This window comes from Tenrec ecaudatus, chromosome 8, assembly GCF_050624435.1.
Source record: "Tenrec ecaudatus isolate mTenEca1 chromosome 8, mTenEca1.hap1, whole genome shotgun sequence".
Classification (NCBI taxonomy): Eukaryota; Metazoa; Chordata; class Mammalia; order Afrosoricida; family Tenrecidae; genus Tenrec; species Tenrec ecaudatus.
Genome location: NC_134537.1, coordinates 48,083,263 through 48,103,422, shown reverse-complemented (window position 1 = coordinate 48,103,422; position 20,160 = coordinate 48,083,263). Strand labels below are relative to the sequence as shown.

Sequence of the window (20,160 nt, the reverse complement as noted above, 5' to 3'; positions counted from 1 at the left end):
TCTTGAAAGAAGAGTATTTTTCAAATCTCTTTCATAGAAATGAAGTACCAGTCCTGTTGTTCTTAGTTTGATCTTTCTTATTCATTTCCATGCTTTCACATGGCAATTGAAATTACCATGACTTGGTCATGTGCACCTTAGTTTTCAAAGCGACATATTTTCTCTATTACACTTTAAAGAGATCTTGTGAAGATTTGCACAAAACAAGGTGTCAATTGGTTTTTTGATGGGCACTTCCATGAGCAATGATTGTGTTCACATAAAATGAAATCCTTGATAACTTCAATCTTTTCCCCATTTATCATGATATTGTCTACTGGTTCATTGTGATTATTTCTCCTTTTATGTTGAGGTATAATTCATTTTGAAGGCTGTAATATACCAATGTATACATAGATACATATTTTAAGCCACTCTGCATCCCCTTGTTCTGCATGAAGGACTCTCTCTTGGTCTATGTGAAGGCTCTGCATGGATACCATTAGTGTTCTGGATCCAAATCTCAGCAATTTTACCCAAAATTTGCTATACTTTCGCATAATCTTATCCATAATTTGCTGTGCTTTTGCATAGTGACCATATGTATCTATGGCTGCAGAACTGAGGGATGGCTGCCCTTGGGTTCTTGTAGAACAGGATCTTCCGGTGGAAAACTGAGGACGTGTTCGTTCCATTTCAGATTCCCCATACCTAAAAGTAAAAAAAAAAAAAAATCCACTGCCATTCTGTGGATTCCCACTCGTGAACTCCCAATTCCAGCGAACCTGTATCGGGTTTCCGTGGTTGTAAATCCTTTCAGGAACAGCCTAGTTTTTTACGCAGGGAGCACCTGGTGCGTTTGAACTGCGTAACGATTACGTGACAGCGTTTTGTGCTCTTCACAAAAGTGAAAAAGTCGAGAAGTCTAACTTTAAATTACGTGTTTTGCAAATGTTAAGTATTATCGCGAGATGTGAAGTTGGCAGCAGGCAGTAGAGATCTCGCGAGAAGACGCGAGCCGACGGCGGCGGAGGGGCGTCCCGCAGGGCCCGGAAGTAGCCCTTAGGGGCGGAGTGGCAGTTAGCGAAGGGGCGGGCCTTCTCCGGGAAGATGCCGTCCGCGTTCTCAGTCAGCTCTTTCCCCGTCAACATTCCCTCCGTGATCCTGGTAACGCGCGGCTCTCGGGCCTCCGGTTCGGGTGCGGGAGGCGGCTCAGGCCGGTGCAGATGGGGTCCGTTGCACAGGACTCTGCGCTCGCGCCGCTCGGGCACTGGGACCGCGAGTGCGGGCCCCTGACGCGGGGCGGGGCGGGGTAGGTGGGCGGGGCCGGACGGGGCGGGCGTACGTGGGCGGGGAGGGGCGGGACCGGAGGGCGGGACCTGCTCTAGGCGCTCGCCCGCCCCGCTGGCTGGAGAGGTCTGCGCTCCGGCTTTCATATTCATTGATTCGTTGGGCAGTTTAGGACAAACTTTTCCATTGCTGTGTTCCGGGCGATGGAATCCCTGCTTCATGAGTTGTGTGGGTGGGTTAGGACAGTCACCACAATAGCAGCGATGCACGATAGAGAACGCTAAACTCGGAGAAGGAGTGGCGGAGTCACAGCGTCCAGACGCCGCTGGTGTGTTAGCAGAGATGGTGATGGGAGAGAAAAAGGACAGGTTGGAAAGTGAGATCATCTTTCTGCAAATTGGGAACTCAACATTTGGAGCAGAAGCTTTTCATACAAAGATGCAACGAACTTCACTGTTCTGAGTGTTGAGTGTACTGCAGAAAGGTTTTGGAGAGAAAAAAAATGATGATTTGGGTCTGATTTTTCCAATATGTTAAATTATACCCTAACGAGCTTGGAATATGGACTTTGGATTTGACTTTGTTGTGAGCAATGGTAAAACCGTACTAGTTTCCATACAGTTGATTCTGACCCTTAGCAACCCCCTGTGCCTGGGTACACTGGGATTTTCCGTGATTTAGGGGCACCATTGATTTCTGATGTGAACCTTGAAGCCTTGGCCACCTGACATGACAGTAATGCATTTGGGATGCTTTGTGTTTGTAGCAGACAGACTGGACCGAACCATGGCTAATAGGACTCATCGCCTTCCATATCTTCTGCCTGATGCTCACTTGTTTCTCATCTCAGAGGTATAAATTACAGATTGGACATTTCTTTTGTTTAGGTGAGCAGAATTATTTTTTTTAATTTCTGATGAAGACTGCTGTATAAAATAGTTATTTTGTCTGTCTCTCCACAATATATAAATGTGTTTACTAGCCCTTCTATGGAGGAGCTCAGACAATGTAGTGGGTTATGTGTTGCTCTGCTAACCTCAAGGTCAGCAGTTGGAAACCACCCACAGCTCAACTTGATAAAGATGAGGCTTTCTACGCCCCCAAAGAATTACAGTATTAGAAACCCACAGGTTTTCTTACAGGGTAGCTATGAGTGGTTTGACACTATGGCAGTCAGTCTTCCTATTGTGTTGTCTATGTATGTTTTCCACATGTTTAATCAATTTGCCCATTTGGTTGCTGTTAGCAGCATGCCTTTGAAATAACAGACAGACCCAGCAACGGCCAACAGTACTTTTCAGGCTTCCAGAGTTCATGTTCACTGAGCATTTGGTGTTGCAGAGGCACTTGTCCAGAACTGGGAACGCTCCATAGTTGGTGTGCTTTATGTAACGTGAAGAAAGCCTTTCCACCAGAGGAAGAAGAAAAACCACTCCTCAAAACCCAACAGATCTGTGAGATCTTTCTTGTCCCCTCTCCTCAGAGTCATTTTCTTGGGGTTTTTTTTTTCCCAGTGGAATGAAAAAAAAAAAAAAAGACCAAAACCTAACCAGAGTTACAAAAACAGAAGACCGTATGGCTGTAAAAGGGGTGTCCAGGAACACCGGAAACACTCTTTTATCAGCCACATCCAGTGTGTGTGCTCCACAGAAAAAAACAACAAAAACGAGTCCGTGCATCACAACAGCTAGAGTGCAAAATCCATTCATCCCGTGTGTTTGGATTTTTTTTGAATCGTTTTATTAGGGGTTCATACAGCTCTTATCACAATCCATACATACATCAATTGTGTAAAGTACATCTGTACATTTATTGCCCTCATCATACTCAAAACATTTGCTCTCTACCTAAGCCCCTGATATCAACTCCTCATTTTCCCCCTCCCTCCCTACTCCCCCCTCCCTCATGAACCCTTGATAATTTATAAATTATTATTTTGTCATATCTTGCCCTGTCCGATGTCTCCCTTCACCCACTTTTCTGTTCTATCCTCCAGGAAGGAGGTCACATGTAGATCCTTGTAATCGGCTCCCCCTTTCCAACCCACCCTCCCTCTGCGTTCCCAGTATCGCCACTCACATCACTGGTCCTGAAGGGATCATCCTCCCTGGATTCCCTGTGTTTCCCATTCCTATCTGTACCAGTGTAGCTCCTCTGGTCTAGCCATACTTGTAAGGTAGAATTGGGGTCATAAAAGTGGGGGAGGAGGAAGCATTTAGGAACTAGAGGAAAGTTGTATGTTTTATCATTGCTACATCGCACCCTGGCTGGCTGGTCTCCTCCCCAAGACTCTTCTGTAAGGGGATGTGCAGTGGCCAACAAATGGGCTTTGGGTCTCTACTCTGTACTCCCCACCCCCCCTTATTCACAGTGATAGGATTGGATTTTTTGTTCTGATGATGCCTGATCCCTTCACCACCTCATGATCGCACAGGCTGGTGTGCTTCTTCCGTGTGGGCTTTGTTGCTTCTGAGCTAGATGGCCGCTTGTTTACCTTCAAGCCTTTAAGACCCCAGATGCTATCTCTTTTGATAGCCAAGCACCATCAGCTTTCTTCACCACATTTGCTTATTCACCCGCTTTGTTTTCAGCGGTTGTGTCAGGAAGGTGAACATCATAGAATGTCAATTTAATAGAAGGAAGTATTCTTGCATTGATGACTATTTGAGAGGGGGCCCAAAGTCCTTCTGCTACCTTAATACTAAACCTATAAATATATGCACATAGATCTATTTCCCTGTCATATATAAATATATTTGTAAATGTACGTGCCTTTAGACCTCTATAAATGCCCTTTGCCTCCTAGCTCTTTCCTCTATTTCCTTTGACTTTCCTCGTGTCCCACTATCATGCTCAATCCTCATTTGGGTTTCAGTAATTCCTCTTGATTACATTACCCTTGATCACGCCCTACCAGGCCTCCTACACCCTCCTCACCACCCATTTGGATCACTTGTTTTTACCTTGTCCCTGGGTTTGTTAACACCATTGCCTTTCCCCCCACTTCCCCTATCCCATGTCCCCCCTGGAACTGTCAGTCCCGTTGTTTTCTCCAGATTGTTCATCCAGCCTATCTTGTTTACACAGACCTGCGGAGATAACATGCACAAAAACAAGACAGAACAAAACCAAGCAGCAATATACAATAAAACAACAAACCAATGACAAAAACACAACAGGAAAGAAAAGCTTGTAGTTTGTTCAAGGACTGTTTGTTGGCCTTTAGGAGTGTTTTCCAGTCCAGTCTGTTGAGGCACCATACCCAAAAGTCCTCCTTCAGCATTCCCTGGGGAGCTCGCCTCTCCGTTCCCTTGCTGTTCTGTTGCACTCCTTAGTGTTTTACCTTGGTGTGGCGGGATCAGATTGGGCGCAATTCCCACACTGTGTCTCCGGTGTTGTCCCTTGTAGGGCTATGGATCAGTGAGGGACGTCGTGTCTCCTAGTGGGGCCAGCCATGTGGTCCTCTCTGTGGACTGGCTGCTCTAATTGGGAACATCGTCCTCGAGGCCTGATGGTTCAGGCTGTGCTCCACTTTCTCCTCCTTCCCCTTCATCTGCTCCCATGTGCTCCGATCAGATATTTCCCTCTCCCAGAGCTGCAGATTCAATGCCGTCCTTTGAAATACTTCTGGGGCAGTGTTTGGATTTTTAAAGCACCTCTGAAAGAATCCCAGATTGCATAAGAGTAAACTACTGAACATCTGTATGCCCCAGGCAAGTGTACTAAATGATTGTTAGTCAGAGAGGAGCTCATTTACTGACATGCTGACTATCTGATACAAGTTGTTTTTCTGTGTGTGCTTAGTGTCATGCTCCTTGCCCTGGGAGGGAGAAAACATATTAGCAAGGAAAGTTTTATAAATTAGCATAGCCCATTGTCCATATAAAATAAAAACATTGCCCAAATCAGCTGAAAGCTCTAGGCGCTGGAATTTAGGGAAGGAAATGAGTTACATTAAGGGACTGAGTGTTTAGTTAGCCTCCTCCATGTACAATGGAAAGAATTGGTACTTAGGTCTGGGCAATCCCTAATGGTGCATTGTGGAGTAGACCATGTGATCTGTGGATTTTGTATTTTGGAGATAGATCACTAGACCTTCCTTTCTTAGTCTGTCTTAGTCTAACAGCTCGACCGAAACCTGTTCAGCATCTTAGGAACAGTAAAACCTCCATGCATAGTGACTACCTCATGATGGTCAGAAATCAAACCTGAGTCTGAAGCATGCGAGGCAAGGCAAGAATTCTACCACTGAGCCATTATGTGTCATTTCAGAAAGATCCCATGGGAACAATAAAGTCTTGACATGAGACATGAAAAGTGAATAGAAACATTTTAGTAAGAAAATATTTTTTTAAACTACTACCATTGACTTGATACCACCTGGTATAGACCCTATAGGACTAAGTAGAATTGTTCCATAGGGTTTCTGAGATTCAATCTTTATAGGAGTAGACAGCCCCATCTTTCTTCCATGGAACCTTTGCTGGGTTTGAACTGCCAACCTTGTAGTTAGCAAGTGGCCTTTGCAGCTGTAGAAGAAAGCAATCAGAATGATAGTAGGAAGACCTGATAACACAGAAGTGAAGATTAATATGAAACATGGATAAAATGTAGAGAAACCACAAATTCAGCAAGAGCTAAGCATTTCTCGCGAAGACCCACGGAGGGTGTTGACGCAATGTGATTTCTGCCCAGTGCTCTGAATGTCAAAGTGAAGAAATTTAATGAAGCGCGGGTAAACGGCGGGAGTAACTATGACTCTCTTAAGGTAGCCAAATGCCTCGTCATCTAATTAGTGACGCACATGAATGGATGAACGAGATTCCCACTGTCCCTACCTACTATCCAGCGAAACCACAGCCAAGGGAACAGGCTTGGCGGAAAAAGAAAAAAAGAGCAAAGCATTTCTTGTGTTCCACAGCTAGAAATATACTTGTGTAGAGTCTATAACGGATATGTTGAGGCTTTTTTTTATGTGATTCTATAGATAGTTGGGAACCACTAAAGATTTTTGCATGGTGGCGGCAGTGTTCTTAGATGCCATCAAGTTCATGCTGATGCATTAACAATCCTATGTACAAAACCTCCAACTTGTATTGACCTTGATTTTCCTTTCTGTTAAATTGTGTACTCTGTAATTGCTTTATTTTTCACTTCTCATGTTATACCTAAAATGGGGGATTTTTCTTATAGTAAATATTCTATTATAAATAAATAATTTTATTCTGTAGGACTAGTTGTCATTTAAATCTGACGGATTTTCTATCTCTTTACAGTAATTTTGGTCTACTGTGCTGAATATATTAATGAAGTGGCTGCAATGAACTGGAGGTAAACAGAAATTTACTGTATATTGAAATACCTTCTCTACTGATGTTATCACAAATAAGTATTCCATACAGACCAAAGGACTGAAAGAGAAAATTAAGTCAATTTAAAATCAAAGTACCTTTGCATCAATAGGCTTCTAACTCTAAAAAATAACTTGTTAAATATATTTTTTAATATTTTCTGACTGAACAAATCCAACTGTATTATTGATACAGTTTATAGTAGAAATGTGAGGCTATTTAATGGGTGATTTCAAATGCAGAATAGAATCAAAATACTTGACGTGGAACTCAGTCAATATTATGGGTAAAACAGAAAGCATTGTCTTTTAGACTAATCTCACTCTTGTCCCTAGCAACCTTCTATTTTTAAATACTGGGTTTTTTAGGAGTATGTCTACAGTCTGCTGAATTTTCTTGTGACTTGTCAATCCGTGGACAGCACTCTGTTCACTGTGGCTTTGAGCTCTGGCATGCTATTGCCCTTGCAGCACTGCTTTTATCACTGTTGTTGTGATTTCTAGCCCGGGTGATGTGGTGCAGGGCTACTGACCACCAGATCAGTGGTTAGAGCTCACCGGTCACCCCGGCGGTTGAACGATGAGGCTTTCTCCTTCCCTAAAGATTTGCATTCTGAGAAACCTAAAGGAGCAGTTCTACTCAGTCTTGGAAGGTGACTCTGAAAATTCAAGGCAATGAGTAGTAGTTTGGAATGGTTGACATCTGTCTTAGCCTGTGTTGTCCAAAGAAATAAAATCTAGACTGTGTGTTTCTATCTATGTCTGTATGAATGGCTATATGTATAAAATAAAACCAGGAAAAAATAATATATATGAAAGAAGTTTAGGTATATCAAGAAATTGGCTCGCACAACAGGAAAAGTGAGCAATTCCAAGTCTTACCATGCTCCAGACCCTTGGATCAGATGTTAGACAGGGGACTTCTGACTCAAGTAGCTGCGGGGGCTGATGAAACCAAGATCAGCAGTGAGGCAACAGGCTGGTGACTGCAAAATGAAATGAATTTAAGGTCAGTACATCAGGGTTGAGGCTGCATATGTGAATGATACCAAGGACAACAGGTCACGTGTCAGGCAGCTGAATACTCATAGGATCAGCAGGCAATGTGGCAGCCCATTGGCTTAAGTTCAGAAAATGGCAAGTCCATGAGCCAGATGCAAGATCCAGACCCAGTAAAAAGCAAACCAGTTTTCCACAGTGTCTACTTATGTTGGAAGCAGACCATGGCCCCTACACAACTAATTGCATCAGGACTGTTAACTGATTAAGGGTGTTTATTGCATTCCACCCCAACTTTTCCCATTATGAAGACTTAAAACTGATTGACAGTGATTACATTATGTTAGCTCAAGTCCTGTGAGATTATTAGATGTTAACTGCCAACACCACCACTTTCCTGTCAGTTTTTCACACTGTGGTGGCTTGTGTGTTTCTGTGATGCTATGGAAGCTATGTCACCGTTATTTCAAATACCAGCATATCACCCCAAGTGAACGTGCTTCAGCAAACTTCTAGCCTAAGAACAGACTACGAAGAAGAAATAGGCTGTCCACTATTGAAGAACTCCCCACCAGCAACCTCATGATTATCAGCAGAACATGTCAGAGATATTATCAGAAGATGAGCCCCGCAGAGAGAAGGACACACAAAATAACTCAAGAAGAGCTGCCTTCTCAGAGTAGAATCAGCCATAGTGATGTGAATGGACTAAGGCTTTCAGGACTTTCATTTGCTAATGAGCCACAACTTGAAATGCGAAGGAACAGCTGCACATACCACTTAGTAATTGGAATGTGTACAATACAATGTATAAACCCAGGAAAATTTGAAGATATCTAAAACCAAATGGAATGCATGGTGATTGTGGGAGTTACATAATCTTGTGTCAGCTTGAGGATATTAAGAGTGAAGGGGTAGGTCATAGCCTGATGATGCCTCCTTGTGTGGGCGTGGTCTCCTCATGAGGATTCTGGAAACTTTCTCCTTCACCTTCCTGTTGAATAGCCACACTCAGAGAGCCAGAGGAGCCACGTGGAGACCCGCACCACGTGGAGACCCATGCCGGTGCTGAGATGCTTCCACTGTCATTGGATCCACATGACTTTGTAACCACTGGCCTGTAATCTTCCTGCATTCGGCATCACTGCATGTGGTGCATGAGTCTGAAGAATGTATGGACTAGTATCAGACATATGGGCTAATATGGGACGTATGGACTTGATGTAGACTGGGCTGGAATGTTTTCTCAAAGTACAATTGCTCTCTGATACAAAGCTCTTTCTTATACATATGAGTGCCCTTCGATTTGTTTCCCTAGTCAACCAGGTCTAACACAGTGATTAATATCCTAGGCATTAATGAGCTGAATGGACTGGTGCAGGCATATTGAATCAGACTTTATCATAAGTTTATTCTGCTGGGGAATGACTGATTCAAGGGGAATGGCGTCACATTCATGGTAAAAATGAACATTTGAAGATGTATCTTGGAATACAGTACCGTGATAGGATAATGCTCATCTGAGTACAAGGAATTCCAGTCAATGCAACCATTGTTCGAGTTTATAAATGTGTTAGGCAAGGTTATCTAGAGAAACAAACCAATGACATGCATCTATGTATAACAAAGAACTTTATATCAAGCAGTAATCTTGTATCGAGAAGGCATGCTAGCCAAGTCCATCTCAAGTCCTTAAGTCAGAGACTAGACACTGCCTCTTCAGATTTGTGTGGCTACAGGTCAGTGACACAGAAAGGTGAAACGTGTTGCAGGGAGATCACAGGGCAGTGGGTGCAGTGTTGTATGGATCCAAGGTTGGTGGGCACATGGCAGATTGCTGACGGTTCTCAGGGTTAATCTTCCTGTATGGGATCACCCTTGCAGGCAAAGACAAAGTTGTAGTGAAGTCCCAGTGCGAAGAAAGGCAAAAGGGTAAGGGTTGAGGAAGTATCCCAGTTTGTTCCTGGAGGTATCAAGCTGTGACCTCAGTGATAGGTTGGACTCTACTCCTTTTCATACATATTCATGTTGACATAAAATCTACCACAGTCAACCAACCAGTAAAGCTAGTGATGCAGAAATTTTGTATTCAGTTTGAAATTGATCAAAGATAAAGATGCATTGACAATTATTGCCTGTTGGAATGCAAAAATTGGAAGTGAAGGAATAGTAGTTGGAAAATACAGCTTTAGCAACAGAAAGGAAGACAGAGAGCACATGGTAGAATTTTGCAAGAGAGTGACTTCATTGCAGATCCCTTACTTCAATAACACAGACGGCAGCTATAGTTTTCCAGGGGGAGTGCACAGAAATCAAATTGACTACATCTGTGGGAAGAGACTCTATAGAAGCTCATATCGGCAGCTAAAACAAGGCCATTTGCTCATATGTAAGTTCACCTTGAAGCTAAGGAAAGTGAAAATAAGTCCACTTAATACAGATTGTTTAAAAAAACACCTTGTAATGCTAATCTTCCCCTAAGAGTAATTAGTCTCCAGTAAATTGTGTATCATAGTAAAAAGTGATCTCTTGCACTTACATGTTGTTTTCATTATATGTAGTATAATGTCATGAACTTTGAATAACATCATGAGATTCATACCAAGTACCACCAGTGATGTTATGTTGAAGTGCTCGAGAGAAGTCATTACAGTTGAAAGAGTTGAATTGCTTACTACATATCTTAGATTGAGGTCTGTAATTGATGGCCCCCGTTTCAAGATCAGTGAATACAGCTATGCGTATAGGAACCATCATTCTAAACGAATAGGAGAGTTTGAAGCCATCGCACTGTAGCTATACCAGCAGGTGCCTTTTGCAAAGAACCTTTTTGTCGTATGTTTAAAATGCAGCTTTTATGTTGATGTAGAATGTAATGCGTGCATATAATAGCTTGAAAGTAGTTGTCAGCCAGTTGCTTATGTTTCCGCAGTGAGCTAGTAGTTAGTTTGGGGAGAGTCCGAGGTTACATGCGGCTTTTCCAGGCAGATAGCCAGCACCTACACCCCTCCACCTTGGTCAAGGGCCAAGTGTATTGTGTGTGTATGTGTGTATTTCTACTTGATTTGCTAGTAAACGTATTAAAAATAGCATTTCTCAAAATGACCCCTGTACTCCAGAGCAGTGCTCCAAAACATTTTGCTCCATCGTTGAGACAATTCCTACTAGTTTCTTAGGCCCAACAATTTACGTACTGGATTCGGCTGGGTGAGTAGCACCACCTGTGACACTCGTGTCTATCAAGGAAGCACCCCAGCGCAGTCCAATTCCAGGCCCTGGGTGGGACAGGTGAGTGAGGAGCTGGGAGATCACAGGCTTGTGGGCCCAGAGTGGCCAAAATCAAGGTCGGTGGGAATATGGCAGGGCACCAACAGCTTCCAGGGCCGGCAGAGTCGGATGGACGATCCAATGAAGCAGGAAGAAGTGAGCAAGCGAGAGACCAGTTCTCTTCGGCTCTTCGGAAAAGGCCACACCCCTAAGTAAATGTCATTATGCTGTGTCCTGGTTGAGAGGTTGGACTCCCCCATACCTTATAGGTATAGCAAGTTGACATAAATCCTAACGATCATACACATCACGCAAACATTCCTGTTGCCTCTGCTTCTATCTTGAAAAATAGCAGGAACCCAATCCTTTTCTTTTACAACCTTCATCACCTCCAGCCTAACTTACAGTTTCCCTGCGCACCGATTATAGGCACAGCCTCCCAAATCGTCTCCCTCCTTCCACCTTGTTCTGCTCTCTTCACTGATCACAAACTCGGTAGGGAATGCAGATCATAGCACATTCTTGTGGTAACCCTCTGGTGAGTTTCCAGCTCATCCAGAGTAGAGAGTCTCACCCTGGCTGTGAATATCAGCCTGGGACCTAGCTCCTTTTACTCCCCCTCATCTTGTACTGCCATCCCTTTTGTTCACTTTTGTCCCTGACACACTAGCCACACTGCTGTATTTGGATGTCTCCGTGGCTCACTCTCTTACTTCATGCAAAGGTCAGGAAGCCTTCCCTAGTGACTCCTATTTAATAAAGTGTCCCACGCTCATCATACTTTGCCCTTCGTTGTTTTTCTGTGTAGGAAGAATCCTGCCTATTTCTGTGTAGTGGACTCCAACTATATGTTTCACGTTATTAGCCCGTCATTAGGTCATTCCGCTCTTGCACCCACACTAGATACAGGTTGTAAGCAGGAACTTTTCCTTGTCTGTTCCCTGCTAGATCGCCAGTGCTCGAGATTTTGCTTATTAGATGACTACCTATATACTCGTGTGTAAGCCGAGTTATCATTTTATTGGGGCTCATACAACTCTTATCACAATCCATACATACATCGATTGAGTAAAGCACCCTTATACATTCATTGCCCTCATCCTCAAAATTCGCCTTCCGCTTGGGTCCCTGGAATCAGCTCATTTTCTTTTTTTCCCTCCCCCTCCCTCCCCGCTCCCCCCTTCCTCATGAACCCTTAATAATTTATAAATTTTTATCTTATCTTATACTGCCCAGCGTCTCCCTTCACCCACTTTCCTGTTGCCCATCCCCAGAGAGGAGGTTATATGTAGATCCCCAAGATCAGTTCCCCCTTTCTACACCCCCTTCCCTCTCAGTATTGCCACTCTCACCATTGGTCCTGAGGGGTTCATCTGTCCTAGATTCCCTGTGTTTCAAATCCCAACTGTACTGCTGTGCATCTCTGGTCTAACCAGGTTTGCAAGGTAGAATTGGGATCATGATAGTTGGTGGGGAGGAAGCGTTTAAGAACTAAAGGTTGTAAGTTTCATTATTGCTACACTGAACGCTAAGTGACTCATCTCCCCACTACCCCTCTGCAAGGGATGTCCAGTTGTCTACAGATGGGCATTGGGTCCCCATCATGCACTCCCCTCATTCACGATGATAATGATTTTTTCCCCCGCATTTGTTGCTTGAAATCTGGTGCCCTCGGCCCTTCATGATCACACGTTTGGTGTGCTGCTTCCATGTGGGCTTTGTTGCTACTGGGCTAGATGGCCGCTTGTTTACTTTCAAGCCTTTAAGTCCCCAGACAGTATATCTCTCAATAGCCGGGCACCATCAGCTTTCTTCACCACCCTTACTTATGCACACATTCGTCTTCAGCGTTTATGTGGAAAAGATGATCACACCATGATGGTTTTTGTTCTTTGGTGTCTGCTACCTGATCCCTTCAACACCTCATGTTCACTTAGTCTGTGTGCTTCTTCTCTGTGGGCTTTGTTGCTTCTGAGCTAGATGGCCATTTGTTTGCCTGCAAGCCTTTAAGACCCCAGACGCTATATCTTTTTGATAGCCGGGCACCATCAGCTTTCTTCACGTTTGCTTATGCCCACGTCTGTCTTCATTGATCATGTCGGGAAGGTGGGTATCATGGAATGACCGTTTAGCTGAGCAAGGTGCTATTGTATTGAGGGAGTGCATGCGAGGAGGCCCAATGTCCACCTGCTACCCTACTACTGAACCTATTAATAGATGCACATAGGTCTATTTCCCCCATACTCATAAATATATTTACATATGTACATGTCTGTATTTAGGCTTCTATGTATGCCCTTTGCCTCCTACTCCTTTCCTCTATTTCCCTATGCTTTCCTCCTGTCCCACTACCATGTTCAGCCTTCTTTCTGGTTTCAGTAATTCCTCTCAGTTACCTTGCCCTTGGTCACTCCCTACCAGTCCTCCCATACCCTCCCTCCACTGGTTTTGAACCACTCGTTGTTCCCTTGTCCCTGGGTTGGCCAACACCTCCTCCCTTCCCCTACTTCCCACACTCTCATATCCCTCCGGGAACGTTGGTCCCATTATTTTCTTAATCACATTGTTTGTCCAGCCTATCTTATGTAGGTGGACCTGCAGATATATTAATATGTGCATACAAATGTGGATGGCTTTGAAAGCACCAAAGTGGCACATAAGAACATGGTGATGACAGCAGCAACACCCACATGCTAACAAACAAAAAAGCCACTGACATTCAAAATTTAAAAGAAGAGGAAGAAAAACACAAAACAAAGTGACAGCAAAAAAAAACCCCCAAAAACCTGTTAGTAGTTCGAGGTCTGTTTGTTGACCTTTAGGAGTGTTTTTCTGGACGAGTCTTGTGGGGTGCCATGTCCTGGCCCCAAAGCCCATCCTTTATACTCCCTCGGGACCTCCTTGCTCTGCTTTCCCCACCACTCCATTGCACGCCCCCAGTGTTTTGCCTCAGTGTACTGTGATCAGCTCAGTCACACATCCCTCACTGTGTCTCAGGTGCTGTCCCGTGTAGAGCCATGGGTCAGTGCAGGATGACGCATCTCGCCGTGGGGCCAGCTATATGGTCCTCTGTACAATGGGCCCTTCGAGCCGGGCCGTCGTCCTCTGATCTTGGTGGACCCAGGTGTGCTCCACTCCGTTCTTCCTCCTTCCTTTGCTTCAGCTTCCTTCTGGGTGTGGTGTGGTAGGTCAGTTCCTTTCCCACACCAGAAGATCTATTTTCATTTTCTGTGGTACTCCCTTTGATTATGGGGGTCGGGCTAATTCTGGTTGGGGCTGGCGTATGGTCCAGTCTCTTTGTGTATATTCCTCTGTGCTTTATGTTGCCCTCCTGGTTTGGGGTGTCATGGTGGGGTCCGTAAGCATGGTCCAGTTCTGTGGGGACACAACCAATACTCTCCCCCAGGTGGGTTAGTGCCCTGTTCCCCCCATGCCATCCACTCGGTTTCTCCCCACCCCGCTTCTCCCTCCCCCTGCCTCTCTTCCCCTTCTTTATGCTGGGCTCTCAAGTACCTCCCTAGGTGTGGCCTGCCATTCCTCCAACTATCTATGCTTCCACCCGTTTATTGTGAGATAGATGTTTATTCTTCTATTCCTGACATTTCAGCATATTTTAATGCCGTTTTTGTGATAAAATTAGGTACCTCGGCTTATACTCAAGTATATGCGGTACTTAATAATTACCTGTTCCTGAGTTATGAAATTGTTATACATAATATAAACTGTTGTTTCACACAAGAGCCATGCTGGCCGCTCAGAGACTAGTACAATACCAAATACAGAACGACAAACCTGGCTCTGCCATCTGCTTGTTAAATACCTTTGGGCAGGTTCACAATATTTAATATTTCTGAGTCTCACTCATAATAATCACTAATAAAATGAGAATACAAAAAGGAAAGTACTTGGCATGGGACCTGTCTTAAAAGAGCTTGAGAGTAAAAGAAGGTATTGTCATTTATGTAATATATTGAAATTGGTAAAGGAGGCCTGGTGGCATAGTGGTTACAAGTTGGACCATGATGCAGAAGGTCCACAGTTCAAAACCACCCGCTGCTCCTCTGGAGAAATATGGGGCTTTCCTTTCTTCTCTCACGAACAATTACAGTCCTGGAACTCACAGGGGAAGTTCACCTGCCTGTCCTGTAAGGTCGTTAGGAGTTGGCATTGAATCTATGGCATGATTTTATTTTATCTTCGATATTAAAATTGGAACTATGCAAGCTTATGAATCTCAGGACAATAACATGTTAGTTTATGTCACGTACTCTGTTAACCCACAGAGCTTATTCTATGTGAGTGTTTATTCTGCCTCTAGTAAAATACTAATAGGTTAATGTTGTAGTTAAATACTCTGGGGCAAACTTGAGACTATTAAGAGTGAAAGGGTGGAGGTTAGCCTGTCAATCAGGTCTCAGCTTGATGACCTCATTTGGAAGCACCACAGAGATAAACAGCTCGCTGGAGACCAGATACAGACAGACGCTGCTTGTCTTCCTGCTGATGCGCCAAATGGAGACCCCTGATCGAAGCAGAGCCCTGGGGCTGGAGCCACACAGAAACCCACAACGGTGCTGAAATGCTTCCAAGACCACTGCATCCACTGGACTTTCCACTTACTGGCCTGTGATCTTCCTGCATTCAGCTTCCTTGCATGTGTTGCATGAGTCTGAAGAGGAAACTATAGATTGGTATCGGACATATAGGCTAATATTGGATTTACGGACTTGATGTGGACTGGGCTGGGATGTTTTTCTGAATGTACAATTGCTCTTTGATATAAAGGTCTCTCTTACCCACATATGAGTCTCCCCGGATTTGTTTTTCTAGTTTACTTGGACTAACACAGTTAATTACTAGTCTCTCATCACCATCTCTGTGCAGTGGGCTTACATAATCATATCTTCTAGTGTCTTTTCTTCTAATGAATTTAACATTTTGGATAAGAAGTTGTAAAAGATCTGAAAGCCAGGTGGAGTGACAGGAGTAGGCTTCAAAATCAAACAGAAGGCTGACTCAGAGCAAGCCCTGTAGTTGACATAAGGTTTTCACAAGCCTTAAGTTAAATAGAGAAAAATCACCTCAAACATTGGTTCTGCTAAGTAATTTTTTTCTTTTTTCCTCCTAAAACAGGTTGTTTTCAAAATACCAGTATTTTGATTCAAGAGGAATGTTCATTTCTATAGTATTTTCAACACCACTGTTGTTCAATGCCATGATCATCGTGGTATGTGTATTACAGCCTTTTACTTTCGGGGTTTTTTTTGTGGTATGTATGTAATCTTACTGTCTTTTCAGTGCTAACCGTGCCTCAAAACATTTGCTTTTAGATTATGTGGGTAAAAAAGACTTTGAATGTAATGACTGAACTGAAGAATTTACAAGAGAAAAGAAAGGGGAAGAGAGGGAGAAGAAAGGAAGAATAAAGTCACGGTTACTTCGGATCTCTTCTGGTTCATTCCTTTGTCCTCCACCGTTGTCGTTTCCAATATTAGAAAACACCTGCTAGAGAAACCCTTCTCAGCAACATTTTTTAAATGGTAGATTCTTTTGTAATACTTCTAATAAAATACACATTTGTCTTTGTGTTTTTAAAGCAATACTCACGTATTATTTAAAAATCTTAATATGTATAGCATGGTTAATAATAAATAGTTAATGACATACTACTTGATGGCACCGTTACCTGCTTGCTAGTATTGTCAGTGCTTCTCAACAGAGGGTGACTATCCCTTTTTGATTGACATAATACAAAGGGTAGTACTAGCAATAGTACAATACTACTGGATATGATTGATCCGTGGAATGGTACATGATATCTATAAGAGCTACCAATTAAAAGATTCTAAAAAAAGAAAAATAATAATAAAGTGAAAATGTGACCACTGGACAAAAAATGAAAAAGAAGTACCCAACCCAAATGACAAGTGTCAAAGCTGAGAATCCTTTTTAAACAGATTTTGAAGCAAGATTTTAAAAACAAAACTAAATGGTTACTTCTCAATGTAATCAACCAATTCCTGTGAAGTCCTGTGTTTGTTTTTGAGGTGATAGGACGGGGTGCCTGCACTGCACATCTTCCCAGGTCCAGGCCACCAGGTCTGTTCCCTCGGAGCAGCTGGCGGATTCAAACTGCCTCCCCTTCAGTGAGTAGCCGCGCCCTTACCCATGACCCCACCAGGGTTCCTCCTGTGCGGCTGTCTCTGCAAGTGTCTACACATACTTGGCTCTTGGAAATAAATAAAGATAGAGGCTACTTTGCTTTTAAATAATGCAATTTTCAACTCGAAGAACAATGTCACTAAAAGGTACATGTAGTACTGCAGAAATGTTTTGCTGTGTATTTTCTTGATAACAACAATAAATATTTGTCTACACATATATGTAGATATAATGAAGGCATTGTAATTCAGCATTTCATGGGGAAGATTATGTGGAATGAACTCTTTGATCTTATTTTTTAGGATATAAAACTCAATACAGAAATATTTAATGAATATTTTAGCTACCTCAATCAATAGATTTTATGAGCAATATGAAGACTGCATTCCTTCCTGTTAACTTCCCTGCTCAATAGAAAAGACATAATATTACTTTTAATATCTATTTTATAAAATAGCTTATATATAAAGTAGCTTTTGGTCCTTTACCAAATCTGGAGCTATAACTAAAGTCTGACAACTACAATTTTTTTAATGTTCCATAAGAGAAAATGACTTTATTAATTTTCATTTTTGCTTTTGTTTCATAGTAGTTTGTGGATATTTGTTTTAATTTTGTATAATTTCCCAAAGTGAAACATTTCTCAAATTTCAAAAAGAAAAAAAAAGCCTAAATGAATTTACTTATCTTAAGCATTTCAGAAGTTAACATTTTATACATGATAAAATTTAATCTTTAAATGTAGCTATGTAATGTTTTTATAAAGAATTTTTTTTTCACAGTACACAAAGTTTAATTCTCAATTGATAGATATCCAAGTCTTCAAATATGACCTATGATTTTTTTTTAAATTTTATTTTAACAATTTATTGGGGCTGATACAATTCTTTTCACAGTTCATACATATACATACATCAATTGTATAATTTTATAAAGAATTTTAAGAATTCTTAATGAATTGCTTACCGAATTTTGTCATTAGTTTTAGAAGTGAGTTGGTACAATCCTCTGGATAAATCCACTAGAGATTTTAACATGATAGTTTATAAATTCTTTATTTGCTCAACATTTGTATTGCACGTAATCACTTAATGCCATTCCATTTTAAAGTCACATTTTGCATGGCCTATGTGTCAACTATGGTGTGTATTATCCCTGATGGCAGCTTTAACATTTCTGAAAATTACCAAATCAGTGTGTTTTGTGGTATTTTGGCTTGCACAGAGTTCACTGTATGAAAAGTTGATTTCACAGAAATTAAAAACAATTTGGACAGCTTAAATACATAATATGAATGTACAACAATGATAGAAGATAATGCTGACTGCATGTGGAACTTTGTGACTAGGTTTGTTTCGCACCTTGCAGCCATAATAAAGTAACAAATAGACAATGAAATTGTTTAAGGTATTGATTCTAGTTTTGGCTTGTGAATGGCGGCTTTATAAATATTTGACAGCTTGCATAAAAAAAAACAAGGGAGCTTTAGATACATTTATTTTTTTCAACGTCCATAAACTCTGCGGAGTGTCTAGGGGTCATCCAAATGAATCTCAGTATCATTGCCATAAAATAGTATAATTATATTTTTAACTTTGTGTGTGATATTATGTTTATGATGTTAATGACCCCTCAATGTATAAAATGACAATGGATCCTTTGGAGTTTGTTTCCCAAGTAGGCTTCAAAGTTTATGGAAAAATGGAATTGCAAGCCAATAGAGTTTCCCTGTGAATTTTTGAAGCCTCCTTCAGGATAGATTGCATATATATGTATGTGTATGTAGGTGCATATATATCTGTGTATTGTTTGTTACTTGCCTTCCAATTGACTTCAATTCTTGGTGACGTTATGTGTAGCAGAACTAAACTTTGCCCGCTCTAATGTCATCTTCATGGTGATTGGTGTCTGGGAGTCTGTTTTTGCATCTATTTTATCAATCTGTTTCATTGGGGCTTTCTTCATTTTACTTGACTCTCTAGTTTGACAACCATGCTATGCTTTTAGAACAATTGCTGTTTCCTAATGGTGTTCCCTAAATAAGCAAGTTAAAGACCGACCATATGTGCTTGTAAGGAATATTTTGACCATAGTTCTTCTAAGGCTGATTTGTTTGGGAGATCTATTCAGTTTTCTTTGAAACAGCACAGTACAAGTATATCATTTTTTCATTGAAGTAACTGAAAAGATCATAGTGTGAGGCTGATGACCTTAGTTTTCAAAGTCAAACATCTTTGTTTTTTAAAACTTTAAAGAAGCCTTTTGTACAAATTCTGCCTATTATAATACATTGTTTGCTCCCCTGTCTGCTGCTGCCATGGATCCAAATAGAACGAAGTCCTTGACAACTTCAATTTCTTTCTTTCTTTTTAAAAATTTTATTAAAAGATCATTTTATTAGGGCTCTTACAACTCATTACAGTCTACACATCAGTTGTATCAGGCATATTTGTACATATGTTGCCATCATTCTTTTCTAGACATTTACTTTCTATTGAGCCCTTGGTATCAGCTCCTCTTTTTTCCTTCCTCCCCCACCCTCGTGACCCCTTGGTAGATTATAAATTATTATTGTTTCCATATGTCACATCGGCCGTTGTCTTCCTTCTGCTGGTCTTCCCCCCTGGAGGGGGTGTGTGGTTATGTGTCCATCATTGCGATTGGTGCTCCCTTTCTCCCTTCTTCTCCCCCTTCCCCTTACTCTCTGACATCGCTGTTCCCATTCCTGCTCCTGGAGTCTGTGTGTTGTGAGCGCTTGTCTCTTTATCTGTACCCGTGTACATGCTCCGGACTAGTCCAAAGTGAGAGGCAGCACTGGGGCTATGATAGAAGGGAGTGAGGAAGCCTCAAGGAACCAGATGAGTATGGTGTGTTTCATTGCGCCCTGGTTGCTTTATTGCGCCCTGGTTGACTTGTCCCTTCCCTGTGGCCCCTCTGTGGGGGATGTACCATTGCCTGCAGATGGGCTTTGGGGCTCTGCTCTGACCCCCCTCGTTCTTGATATGTTTTTGCTTGTTTGTTAGTTATAGGTCTTCTGATGCCTGTTACCCGGTCCCCATGACAACTTATGATCACACCCGCTGGTGTGCTTCTTTTATGTGGGCTTGTTGCTT

The 20,160-nt window shown here is 42.2% G+C and overlaps 1 protein-coding gene across 1 annotated transcript; it reads left to right on the top strand.

The window, feature by feature from the left end:
- The first annotated feature begins 990 nt into the window (after window positions 1–990).
- TMEM18 (transmembrane protein 18) lies at window positions 991–16,554 on the top strand. The gene is made up of 5 exons (XM_075556373.1): window positions 991–1,146; window positions 2,036–2,156; window positions 6,546–6,600; window positions 16,019–16,112; window positions 16,216–16,554. Exons 1-5 carry the CDS (start codon window positions 1,090–1,092, stop codon window positions 16,309–16,311), a joined length of 423 nt encoding a protein of 140 aa, XP_075412488.1. The 5' UTR covers window positions 991–1,089; the 3' UTR covers window positions 16,312–16,554.
- Window positions 16,555–20,160: the final 3,606 nt, after the last annotated feature.